At 44.6% G+C, this 13857-nt stretch overlaps 1 protein-coding gene across 12 annotated transcripts in view; it reads right to left on the bottom strand.

Moving 5' to 3' along the window:
- Nucleotides 1–13857, bottom strand: part of RNF220 (ring finger protein 220) — a 327501-nt gene that overhangs the window by 87043 nt on the left and 226601 nt on the right. For 8 of the 12 annotated variants that reach the window (XM_081914744.1, XM_081914747.1, XM_081914743.1 and 5 more), the window contains 2 exons: nt 10351–10407; nt 7533–7578 (listed from right to left, as the gene is read on the bottom strand). In XM_081914744.1, coding sequence (XP_081770870.1) covers nt 7533–7578; nt 10351–10407 — 103 coding nt within the window. The remainder of the gene's footprint in view (nt 1–7532; nt 7579–10350; nt 10408–13857) is intronic. The other 4 variants (XM_081914741.1, XM_081914745.1, XM_081914746.1 and 1 more) reach the window with 1 other exon arrangement.

The raw sequence follows: 13857 nt of genomic DNA, 5'->3' as shown, positions 1-13857 counted from the left end.
ACTTTTTGCCTGGCTCGCCTCATTAAAAGTGGCCTTTTGGAAGGTAAAATTATCATTGTAAGCGATAAGATCTTTAAGAAAATAATTCACGGCTTCTTCACCCTTTAATATGATAGCCGCCACCGGCTAATTTTTTTCTTAATGGCAACGAGGCCATCAATCTTGTCCAAGGCTTGCTCTCACCCTCGCTTCCCTCCCCTGCCAGCTTCCAAGCAACAACCTACTTAGCTCATAGGAATAACGGGGTCTTTCTTCTCCGCTTCTGCTCTAATGCTTTCCAACTTGACAAATCCCCCTTTGAAGAACAAGCTAAGAGAGAAATATCAGTTATAATATGCGACAGAAAGCACAAGGAGAGAGCACTACCAGACAGATTGAAAGTAGAAATTAAGGTGCAGTTTGTTCAGCAGGGGAAAGTGATTAAAAACTGGAACTGGGTTGTCAAGGAAAGTTGTGGATTCTCAATCAAGAGTATCCCTTCTCACAAGGCTAACGTATCCTTAAACAGCAGCTTTAGTCAATCCTAAACTAGTGTACTCTTTTTGTCATATATGATGGGGAAGGAATCTGCAGAGGTTTTATCTGGATGGATCATAACCAGGATCGGATCATGAATCCACTTGATTCTGTAGATCCCTTTAAGAGGCGTCCAATGACTACAGCACCATTTCTGTATGGTATTTTCCCCCCTTGCCCTTTAAAAAGCCCTGGGTAATGTAGCTGCTCACACTCAGGAGCAGCTAGTAATGTATGGGACTCCTTCCTTTTTGCCACTGCACGCTTTGAATACAATACAGCAAGCCCCCCTGAGAGCAACATAGCTTGATGCTCTACTCAGAGTGAATTGTACAGAGAGAAAAATGACTGCCCCTATGTAAAAATGCCTGCCCCCCATACAATTCTGTGCAGACTGAGATTGGAAGAGGAAAAATTATTATTAATGGCAACCAAAGTGAACAACTCTTGACAAAGTCAGGAAAAGTGCTATAAATTGACATTTTAAAGTGTAAAAAGCTATTTAGACATCAGGTTAAAACTTGGGTGTTTGTGTTTATGCAGGCTTTTAGACATTAATGCTGCTTTTTTTTGATACTGTACTATTTTCCGTTTCAGGGCTCATCCACACTTCTGCTTGTCTTGTGCCTAGAAAGCACAGATCTGAACACTTTTCTGCTTGAGCCACACTTTCTAGGCATGGGTTTGATCAGTTTTCCCCTTGCCACAATCCTTTCCCTTCAAACCCCAGTGGTGGGAGCACACTGGAGCTGAAGCAAGCAGCAATGTGCACACACAGTCCAAAGTTATTACACAGAACTCATAGCTTATGTCTGAGCGCTCTTTTTTTGCTCCAGAGCTTTCCCTGCAAAACCCCTCTCTTTAAAGTTCTATAGGAGCAAACCCAAATTGCCATTTGCTCCAATTCACTACTAAAGATTGGTTTTCCCCAGGAGAAAGCAGACAGGACAAGAGGAAGTGGGGATGAGCCCTGAGTCTTTTGGTTTTATGGTGTGTGGTGCTCCTACCCAGAAAAGTCAGCCTAAATACTCCTGTTAACAAAGTAACCACCTCAACCAGTTAGAAAGGCAGAGAAACAGTTACCTCCAAGGTTTCTTTCTCTGCAAGCCATAAATAGTTTGTTCGACTAGATGTTCTGTAATAATTTGTTTGACAATAACACTGGATAAACTGCTATCAGGTTACTGAAACCAATAAGCCCATATAGGATGTTGCAACTGTGATTGTGAAAATGCCACTTTCGAGCGAACGCAACCTGCTTCAAAATGCTTGTTGATGGGGGTGGGGAGGCCCCTCTTGCAGGGGGAGTTGGAAATGGGGAGGGAGTCAATAGGTCACTAAGCTTGAACGGAAGGGGACAGCATGAGACATCCTCATTGCCAACAGGGATATCTGTGCTCTCTTTCAAGAGGTTACAGCACCTCTTCAGCAAGGAAAAAGATATAGGAATGGGCCACTTTGGGAGCCACGGGTAAAAGAGGAAGGGAGAGGTGGGGTTGAGACTCTTTCAAATGAAGGAAGAGGAGGACAATGACAATGGCTGCTTACCAGTTCCTCTTGCCTTTATCTATTCTGCCACTGGACCTGTTGTGGGAGACAAGAGAGCAAGAAAATCCCTCCTTACCTCTACCTCACCCATCCCAAAAACGTGGGTAGTGTAAATGAGGTATAGGTCCACATACAGGATAGATCTTGGTGCTCTTGAATATATCTCCGAATGATTGCGAGAGCGCCTATGTGTTCATGCGCACAGGCAAGAAAAACTCATGCAGGTGTGAGTGTTTTGAAATTGTTTTATCATCTGCATGTTAGAAGGTATATCAGAATCTACTGGTAGATAGCCAGATCACATAGTAGATCAGCAGGAGGTTCTGCCTCTCAGTTATTTAACATCAGCAATAGCAGAAACCTTAAACTGAGGTGCTAGGGTTCCAGAGGTACTGCAGAGTTCAGATATTTGTACTTGGATATGCAAGACTAAAGTGGCCAGGGGAGGTGTGGGGCAGTGGAGATAGGTAACTGGTTTCTTCCCTGGAGTCATCCTTTTGCCTCTGGTACTGGTTGCAGGAGCTCAAAGTGCTGGTAAAAAAACGAACCAGTCTCTGCAAGCCTGGCCATGCCTGGGCTAGGTGAATGACTGCTCACTCTGTGTGTATGTGTATAAGAAGTGCCCATGCATGTCGGATGCATACATGTATGTGCTTACATAAACATGTGAGCGTGCCATGCTGACCCCAGGGACACGGGTGGAAGCAAGCACAAGGCAAGGGGCACCTATAATTTGGGAGCAGCCCACAGCCAAGAAAACACATCAAGATTGTAACATACGCTCATTGCTGCCTCTCCTAAAACTATCCCCTCCCTGTCTCAGAGACAGGTCAGATGTCAGCACTGGGAAGCGGTGAGCCGGCAGCAGTGACACTTTGTTTCCTTTCAAGGCCACCCATTTGAGACTATTAAGTGCTGGGCTCCTGCTTTTTGATAGCCCCGAAAACACAGGCAGTTTATTTCTCTTAAACAATCAATCACAGCTGCTGTCAGCACAACAAATACCCTAACCCTGCTTTTTACATCTCGCTCTGGCCTTTCCCTTTTCTCCTGCGCAAAGTGTTTCCTGCCTGATGCGTTGGACTTTAACTCTGCCATCTAAATAGGTACTTATCACTTAACATGGAGGTGATGGCTTGACATGTTTTCTGTCTCCTGCCCTCCCCTGCATGGTGGGGAAGCAGTCAAAGTGTTGCTAATAGCTGTTATCACTTGGGAACTGTAACCCGAATGCAATGAGTGATACCAGCTTTGCCTGTGCTTTGTAACAGCACCAGTGGTCTCAGCATCTCAAGACGCGAACACCACCAGCATCTTTTATTCTCTGACACTTTCCCAATGCCCAGTAAACTCACATACTCCCACTGGCTCCTTTGTCTGTTTGTCTTCAGGAAGCCACAGCAGCACTTAAGGAGGAAAGCGAACTTCAGCTTCTGGAAATTTGAACCACTGTTTGAGTTACACCAGAGAACAGTGCACGGTTCTCTATGCCTCAATGAAAGCTGGGGAAGGCAAAGTCTTGACCGTGCTAGCATGTTGCCATGCAAAGAATCCCAATAACTTTGCTCTCTGGGCTTTTGCACACTTATTTGCCCCAGTCTTCCCAGGCACAGGTCTGCACTTTAAAGTTCTGTGCCTGGCATAGGCGTAGCATGGGGGGGGGCATGGCCCTGGGTGCAAACGGGCACCCTCACTGCAGGCTCCTTCATTAGAGCCTGGCTCCATGTGAGAAGGAGCTGCGCCTTGGCTGCTGCGCTCGTGCCTGATCACAGCTCTGCCCCTGGGTCAGGCCTGATCCAGTGGCAAAGAGTAGGAGGAGAGTAGGTGGCAGCTTCCATGCCCTTCTTATCCCCTGGACACTGGCACATGGGAGGCCGTCCTCTGTGACCCCCCCCCGGGGGGCACGCCCCACGCACCCATCCCAGGTAGCGCTGGCTTACACTCCGCCACTGGTGCCTGGGCATTTTTGTCCGTCCCCCCGCTGTTTGCTCTGTTAGAACACTAAAAAGTGCCCCCTCCTCCGGGGGAAAGACAGTGATAGAAGAGGAAGTAAGGGTAAGCCCATTGTCTACAGTCTGACTGCCAGTGGTTCATTGCCATCCCTGCCAGAGACTGAACCTGGGACATTTTACATGCAAAACATGTGTTCTACTACTGAGCTATGACATCCTCCTTGAATCTCAAGAAAGGTGTTCCTTGATACTATTTTCCACTCAACTTTGGACACAGAAGTCAGAACTAAACCTCATTTCAGCCTAGAGCACACAGATCATCCGTCACACACTCTATATGGTTATGTTCGAACTAGTTTTTAAAAACCAGCACCAGAGTGTCTTCCACGTCTCCTGTGAGTTTTCAATATGTGGAATATATTGTGGAAATAGATGGAATATGTGAAAATCCATTCGGTTTGTTGGTTGACAGGAAGGAAGGAATTCTGTGCTTGGAAGTAAGACTAATTGAATTCAATAATGCTCACTTCCAATAAAGTATACTTAGGATCACAGCCTTAGTGGATATGTTTCCAAACTTAATTACAACTACCCAATCTTTTTCCCAGTCTTTCTCCCACATGAATACCAGCCCTAAGTGCTGACATATTTCAAATATACATGGACAGTTCTCTGGTCTCTCCCTCTCCCCTACAGCCACAATGAGCAGATTTAATTATTAATCTTTTATCGTCTATCACTTTTAGAGATGAAGCCCTGAGGTATTATGTGATTTCCCCAAGGTCATCACAGAAGTACATGGCAAAGCTGTTACTAGGGATTCAGGAACACTGATGGAGGAATCTAGGTACATAGTACCTTTTCTTGCTTAAAGTACAGAGAAAATTTAGTAAATAATCTATCCACTGTGAGATACCTGGAAACAGCTTCATCAAACTCTTCCTCCTCAGAGGACTTTAGTGGTTGGGCAGACCACCAGAAATAATAATGTAGCATCAGAATTCCCTGCCATCCCTTCCCTCTCTTCTTTTTAAACTTCAATGCACTGTTACACGCCACTCCAATCGGCTACGCAAGATTCCCGGTGTTACAGGCATGCTTATCAAGGGTTAGTGTTTCCTTTGGGAATGAGGTTCAACAAAGGCTGTAGTGTCTTTATGATAGATGGTTTATTTACACATATATGCAACCTGGAGCTGTCAATGGTAGGGCTCACAGCAGTAGCATCCCAATAGCTGCCAGCTCATTCCATAGTAACAACATTGGTAAGCAGAGCCCCATCCTTTTTTCTGCAGCCTCTCATGCACTGCAGGGCACAACCCAGGAAATAACACCATAGCTAATCAGCTTTCCTTTTTTACTCTCCTCAGAAAGAGACCACACATTTGTGGTCTCTCACACCTATTTCCTTTGATCCTGTGTTGTGTTAATACCTAATCCTCTGATGCTCTGAACTCTCTAATTGCTTATCCCACTGCCCATCACCTCACAAAGAAGCCTGACTGACTTCATTAACACTTGTTGCTTGGGTGAATATTACAATGTCCAACACACAACCCAGGAAGTGTGCCTAGGTTAATTAACCCTTCACATATGCTAATTCCAGAGGATTAACAGTGGCTAACCCATAATTTAAATACACACAAGTCTGGCTATTACCAGTCCTAACATACCAATTCTAATTAAATCCTAACATTTCTTAAACCCAAGCATTTAGCACCCACCAAACATTACATACTGCGTCTTCAACAAATAATTATTGTGTCTCAAAACTTGCACCCAAACATTTATTTTAGTCAACTGTTAGTGGGGGGGATCCCATTTTGAAAATTAAAATCCAAAATGTGCAAGCCTACATAAAATGTGAAATTTAAGTAAATTTGCCTATTTTCTTTGCACAATTTTTGGCATCTTGGATTGTTCCAGGGGCAATTTGCAGGTTTTTTCAATGCCAAGGTTGTTTCCAGGAACATGTGAGTGGGACCCATTTATCTTGCCACTAAATAACTATAGAGAATCCCAGCAAACCAGGGATTGAGGAGGAAGGACTTCTATGTCAGAGAATGGTGTTTCTAGACCACTACTCTTCATCCTTTTCAGACCCAGTACCCACTTTTAATCTAAACATATATTTAAGGACCATATCTTTCTTTATTTTTCACCATATACTTAAATGGTGGTAGCACTGCTGTTGCAACCCACCTTAGATCAGCCCATGACTTGATAGGGAATCTTGACCCACCTGTTGAAGACTAAGGCAGACTTACACTTAGTCTGGCTATTAAGTGAGAAGCGCAGCACCTTTTGCATCACGCAGGCCTGTTCTTCAAGCAAGTGCCACTTGAGAATAACAATTCTGAGGCCAAGAGGCTGTAAGAAGAATTCAAAAGCCCCCTCTTCTTAACATTCTTACGTGATGGTGGGAGAGTGAAGGGAGGGGGACGCCATGTGGCGACAGCAGACGAGTGATCTTGGTTACACAGGACCCCTCAACTATCCTGCCTTAATCCCTTCACTCAAAGCAAATGGGATTCTTTGTTGCTTGAAGCTTCAAAGGCTCAATCCCTGCTGGGAGAAAAGGCCTTTTTCTTCCTTATCTGGTGACTGTCTCTAACTCTCTATATTTACTTCCAAACAACTAATCTGCCTATTGAACGCCTCCTCAGGCTTGGTGTTTGGGACAGATGAGTTATCACCATCCAGCAATGAGCACAACCAAAATGCACAGTCCAAGAGCTGCTTTTCATGCTGCTCTTTCCAACTCCCTTGTGAGGCACAAAGGCAAATAAGAAGATTCTTGATTTTTAATTGATGTGTTCCCTTTTACTTGCATGCCTTCTTCTGCTGTGTATGTTTGTTTCTGAATCAGGAACGGCAGCTCATGATCTGCCAGAGTAGCACTAAGACTACACTGTATAGGGTGTGCCGCACACATTACTAGTAGCCTATGAAAGCAGGTGGCACAATAACCTACAAAGTTTTTCTGCTTGGTCCTAAGGGCCACTTCCTACATTATTCGGCAATGACCCTGCATTTGCCACCACATACACATTTGTTTAGCCACAGCTAAGTACACCCCACCCCTAACACATTACAGATGGAGGTTGGAGACAGAGAATATAGAATTGCTGCAGACATCCACTTCACCAAACTAGTGTCTCTGGTTCAAGAGCACCCAGTGTGAAGGTCACAAGTTAAGATGATTTAATCTCCAATTGCAGGGACCCAAAGGCAATTCTAGTAAAATCTGGAAGTATTTTAGAATGCTGAAATGGTTTTGCAATGGGTTCTAAGCACGCCCACTACGTATTGAGGCACTAATATAAAGAGGGATGCAGAAATAAAGACTTAAGTGACTGTCCCCTGCCCAGGGAACTTCAGGGTCCTTGAACAGGACGAGACAACTGTTTGATACCACATACTGTTAAAGGAAGATCAAATTGGACCAAGAAACAGTGTCTGTAGGGGCATGGACGATATTGGAAAACAATATGTGACCAAATTTGGCTCACTTACCTTGGGAGTACCTGGAGCCATGACATCCTTCAATATAGAGTTCTTACTGTCAAGAGAGAAAAGAAGAGTATCAGTACCATACTGAAAGTGGGCAGATAAATTCTACAAGGTAAGACTTTTCAGACCGGGGGGGGGGGGGTTGGTGCTGTAAAGCCCTCTATGACGAGATCCAGACAACTAGGAACTCACTTTTCATACAGAAGACCATCACCACCACACTGTACCCAACTTTCTATCCCTATTATTTATATATTACATTTGAATCCTACCATTTCTTCAGAGCAGGATTGGTGTTCTCACAAAAACCCTGTGAGGCAGATTAGACTGAGAGACAGTGACACTCAGTGCTACCCTGTCAACTCTGAAGCTGAGCAAGGATATAACTTTGACTTCCTGTATCCAAAATCATACTCTAGGTATCACAGAAGCTCTGAAGTGCATCTGCCTTTTACACCCACATTATTCTTGTAGCATAATAAAGCTTTCCATGACCACTAGGGAGGCAGGCCTGGCCCTATGGGAAAATAAACCATTAAGTATCATAAACAGAAGTAACGCATAGTGTTGCAATTTGAAACTATGGCCATTTAACTGGACTGGCTCCAGCTTCTGGAGACTTCTTGGGCAACTTGGACAAGGACCCTTTAATAACGCTCCTTGTTCTCTTTGGCTCTCCTCATTCATTTTTCCAGAGGAGAATGAGGGACAGCAAGATCGGAGGGAGGGAGGCAACCAAACTGGAAGCAGAGCATGGAGTGAGGCAGCTGGCACACCATTAGGTTGGGGCATGGGCTGCAAAGACCTCCATGATCTGAGGCATGATGGTCTGGAGGTTTCTCATGCCCGTGTTACAATGGCCTGCCCAAACCACTACACATCCATTCACAACTCCTCTTACACCAAAGACTCCATTGTTCAAAGATTGGATAGACATACCTCAAGCATTCCCCCACAGCAGTGCTTTCTCTTAACTTACATTTGTCTCATAGGAACCCAAGAGTAGATCCTGCCAATTTCTCTCACCTAGGCAAAGCAACAATTGCCCCCAAATACCACATCTCTCAAAGCTCTTGTATATGTGGCCTGTCTCATGCTGTCCCCTCTTCCACACTGATGGAGGCCAGAAGAAAGCCCCAAAACAGGGTGTTCCAAAGCCAATTATCCTCCCCTCATAACCTGCCATTGTGAGCAGTTCAGCTGTAGTTGCAGCAGTGGCTTCACTGCTTTGCAAAACAATTGGAAGGCACTCTAAGGCCTGTGACCCATGAGCCAGGCTGATAGGTAACTTGCTCCAAAGATTTGTGCCAACGGGGAATAAGAAGAGGTTAGGCTGGCTCTGGCATCCAGCGGCAAGGAGAGACAGTTTGCTGGCAATCCCCCCATTCCCAAGATCAAAGGCTGCTCACCCACTAGCTTAAAGAAGACTCATAGGCAGGGTAGCAGTGGTATTACCTAGTGATTGGAGCGAAGGGTAGCACTTTACCACATTGCAGAGTGGATGCACAAAGGGAGCTCTATGGTACCCTGATTAAGCTGTTGAGGGTACAGCCCTGAAGGGCAGAAGGAAGCAAGGCATGCAAACTAGTCAGAACTAATGGCATACACACTTGGCAAATCTCAGCCAGATTCTTAAAAAAACACAAAAAACACCTTGACTTAGTTAAGGGTTTGCTCTAGTGTCCCTTCCAAACCTAGTCAATCCTACTAGCAAATGACAGTCAAAGTGGTGGCATTCACTTTCAGTTAGTTGTCCCCTTACTGGTTCTGGGCCCTGGCAAATTCCCAACCCTGATGACTTCTTGAACTGGCCATGTTGGGTAAGACAGGATCTTGGATGAAACCACAGCCCAGTCCAGGAGAGGCAGGTAAAGGGGTGAAACTGAAACCAAAGTGTGCTGAAAAAACAGGTGATTTGGGAAACTATTAAGAGACCTACTTGCCATGCAGAAAAGTAGTTAGCTGTGCTGTGGATAACTTGTCTCACAACGCATTACCACCTGCTCCTACTGCTTATGGGACACAGAAACTGGTTGAAAACTCTACAAGCACTTGCCACCTTGTTTGACCAGAAATCCTGCTGCAAAGTTAGCATCCTGTGGGACGCTGATGTGACAGGCACCTTCCTGGTATAACCCTGTCTGGGTGCAGTCATTCATACACACTGCCTTGTTGCTCTGTGACTGATTACAGTCCCTATTAGTCAGAAGATACCTGATAAGGAATTACATTTCTAAATATAAATGGTTACATTTCTCTGCAGTTCACATTTTCCCTGAGAACCTTGGTCCAGTATGGATCTCAGTCCCTGAACAAAATTAATGTACAGAGACGCTAGCAGGAATGAAGAGCATTAGGTATCACACAGGACTGGGTCACAGGAGGAGAATGTGGAGCAGAGAAAAGAGAGACAAATTACTAAAATTAGAAGGGCCTTTCTCCAGGCTGTAGGAATTCCTTCTTTCTCTCTGCTTGGTTGATTTGTTAATTTCACTCCATTTCTATTTAACGGCTGGAAGGAGGTTCACACTAGGGTGATCCTCCCCCTCCCCGCCCTCCCTGGAGCAAGATGCTTCAGATTTAATAATGCCTTTCACCCTCACTCCAGACAGGTTAAATTTGAAACAATTACATATCAAAGGCGACGGGGCGGGGAGACCCCGCACTGTAATTTTTTTGGTTATTAAAGTAATCTCTCTCATGTAAATTCTCCAGCTAACATGCCACAAACAGCATTAGGAAATAAATGATTTCCCCATGATTCGATTTACTGATACAAAGCACCTGCAACAGGCAAAAATGGGGCTCTGAAATATGTTACCCAAGCTGATGTCTTGCGCTTGCAGGGCTCCCACAGCTGGAGGTCCCTCTTCTTAGCCTTGGGGGGGTTGATGGATGGATGGGTGGATAGGTAGAGGGGAGGGTGGTGTGGGGGGGAGGATAGTGGGGAGAGAAGGAATTGTACTTAATAATAAAATTTGTATGCAAGTCGGCATCCCAAGCTAGGGATGACTGATCGGCAGCCAGAAAGTATTAAAAAGCCTTGCTAAACAGATGCTGACAATAGAACAAGACATATCAAATCAGATCTATTCTAGAAGCATTAACACACACACATACACACACACACTTTTCTTCCCAATCACAGCAATATGGGAGACATCAATAAATTTTTATGAGACTTTTAGAAGATCAACATGCTACTGGATGTGACAAAAAAGCAATGTGGCTGTCATGTTCGCTTTGTCGGGGACACTTTAGCCCCAGATGTCGAGCTGTGGCAGCAGTGAGTAGAAATTGAATTTGGCTAGCTTTAATCTGCCTTTTGTTGGCAGATGGCTGGGTGTAGAAAAACGAAGTGAGGAGGGTATTTTGAAGGTGTTGCCTCCTGGGGACTGCAAAGCTTCCCATGCCACCACTGCTTCTTTGTGCCAATCACAGCCCCCTCAAAAACTGAAGACCAAAAATCATCTCAACCTCAATTCTACCTCCCTTCTCAATAGCAACCAATGCGCCTTTTGGGGTCACTGACAAAAAGCTGGTCTTTGGTGCACGCTTCAGGGAGGTAGGAGGCCAAGTTATCCAATTCCTTACCAAAGGTAAGTGTGTTGTGTGTGTTGGCATGTGTGAGATATTTACCTATTTAGAGAGCAACCCCAACCCCTAGATTCACTGGAGATGTTTTCACTGTGGGGAGCCCCCCAAACTGGGTGTTCTAGGGCTGAGTCAGAGGCGGTCAGGGGTGTGCCAGGTTCACAGCTCTTTCATTCCCCTGGGAGGCACCAGGATTGGGTCCCTCAACTATGTCTGCTGGGAAGCCAAAGCGGAAATTAAAAAAAGTAGGAGCCACCCGAACAAAAAAGGGAAAAAAAACCTGGCCAGCATAAGCCAGTGTTAGATTGCCCATTACTTAATGTCATTCCCCTCCAGTTAGTTTTGCTCTCTTTATACTATTTTCTTTCTTTCTAACCAAGCCTTACTAAATGATTGTCAAAAGTGGTTTTTAAAATCTGTCATCGTGGAGACACCATACTCTTCTCCTCAGGGTGGGGAACAATGGTGGCCCACCATTCCTCTCTATAGCCCTCAGGACTCTCCCTAGGTTATACATCCTCCTGAGACACACCCCTCACCGGCCTTGCTTTGCACCTTCCTTGAGGGCTTTTGCTTGGCTGGATGGAGGAGAGAGAGAGATGTGTGAGTGTGAAGAAACTAGCCTACCATGCAGAAGTTACCTTCACATTTATTGCTCTGCCCACTTTTGCCTCTGGCCCTAACCAACACTGGACTACCCAGAAGGGAATGTGGTTCCTATGATGTTGGCAGTTAAATATGCTTTATGGTATTTAACCAATTCTTCCTTTCCATGATGCAGTGAGGAAATGAATGATTCTTATTTTTATTTTTGAAATTATTAGTTGCTTCAACATGCCCAGGGCAACCCAAAGCAACTTACAAATGAATGGACAAACAAACAAACAGACAGACAGACAGACAGACTTTACACCCCACATGGATACATGAAAACCAAAAGTAAAGAGAAATACAATAAAAACATCCCACACATTTCTAAAAGACCACAGATAGTTAAAAGGCCAAAGCTTTTGCCTGGTGTCAGGTGAGTCTCCCTGTGGGGAGCACTCCACAAATGGAGCCACAGCAAAAAAAGGCCTGTTCCTGTGCTGCCACCCTCCAGGCCTCTTGTGTAGGGGGCACACAAAGAAGGGCCTCAAGATGATGGGCACAGTTAAAGCACGTTGACAATATTTGAGGAGGAGTATAAGTGCTTCTGATTCTACTCTCAGTAGTAACAGCACATGCTGAAGATCATTTAACTAGCGGTAACTAGTCCAGATTAATTCATCTAGAGAATTAGAATGTGTTTTTTGTGGGTCACACTTCAGTGCATTAATACAGTCTTACCAGGTCAGGCCAAGGGACCATTCCTCCTAAAAGTATTGCATATCCGTTGCTTCATTATAAGAACACAAAACCCAGAACAGGCTGACACCTCCATTTCAGCCTTTTCTTCTGAGACTGAAGAACCAAGTCAGAGATCATGTTTTTAAACACACAGGTAAGTTAAGTGCATAGGTAAATGTATTGTGTGAAGTGGCAACACTCTTTGTTGTCCAGTCCTTCCGAGAGCAAATCATTAATCGCTAGCCTGATGGTTGGGAAAGTGAGAGGCCATAAGCAAAGAGAAACCTTCCTTCCCATAAACAGTGGTGGCAAATTAAAAATGGTAAAAGGGAAATCACGACCTTTAAAGTTCAAACACTTTCCAGCACCTTTTAAAGTTTTCTGCTTCAGGCCCTTGCAAAGAGCACAATCTTTGGAGACCTCAGAATTCTCTTTAATCACTAAGCAAGTCAGGAGCGGTCTGAAATGATCACACATTTACATAGTAATAACCTCAACCGACACTCCCCACATTATTTCATGGCCAGCATATTGCCACACAGCGAGCGATCCATGTGGTTTAAATTATAACCCATACATAGGAAATTACTTGCTAACTATGATCTTCACAGGTTTGTCTGACACTTCTAATTAAGATGATTTACATAGAATTATCCTTTGAAAGCAAAAAATGGTGCTTTGCTAGCTAATAAAATATAATTACTACATACCCCCCATCCTCCCACCCTTTACAAGTTACAGTTAGTTTTAATCTGTTTGGGGAATTGTTTATCCAGTTCATTATGATAGCACAACTTACTTGCCCCTTTTAGGTAGCAGCAGATCACAAAGAGGCAGGAATTAACAGATGGGGAATAGCTATCATCCCCTAATGAGGCTAAGGGGGAGTTTGTGGGCAAGATTTTTGTTCTTGGGGCTTTGCATATTTCTAAGAAAAATTATTGTTTCCATGTTGATCCACTTTCTACACACAAATATATGTGTTAGCATTTGGCTATGTTGCAAACACATCTGTTATGAAGCAGAAGCACATATTTACAAAGCAATCCTATTGGGGAGGGGAAGAAGAAACACCATATTCCCAGCCCTGCTGGGCTCACATCAGCAGAGGGTAGGGAAAGCTCCATAGACTCTAATGGGAGGGAAATCATTATTTCCTGTTCCAAGGGCATGCCCAGTAGGGAGCTTTAGATCCACTGAATCCAAAGCTTTCTCCAATGTGCCCAGGAAACCCACACCCTTGTTCTTTCTGTTATTGGAGTACCAACAACACAGCTCTCTGCCACCACTATAAGGAAGCATCCTGGGGTCCCTCTCTGATGGCAATCCTCCCTCTCCACCATTGGTGGAGAAGATCGCTGTATCCTATGGTCCCCAGGATATCATTCCAAAGCCATAGGATCAC

The sequence above is a fragment of the Podarcis melisellensis genome (genome assembly GCF_964234715.1).
Source record: "Podarcis melisellensis genome assembly, chromosome: 6".
Lineage (NCBI taxonomy): Eukaryota > Metazoa > Chordata > Lepidosauria > Squamata > Lacertidae > Podarcis > Podarcis melisellensis.
The sequence above is the reverse complement of the archived record's forward strand: the minus strand, read 5'-3'. Positions and strand labels throughout refer to the sequence as shown.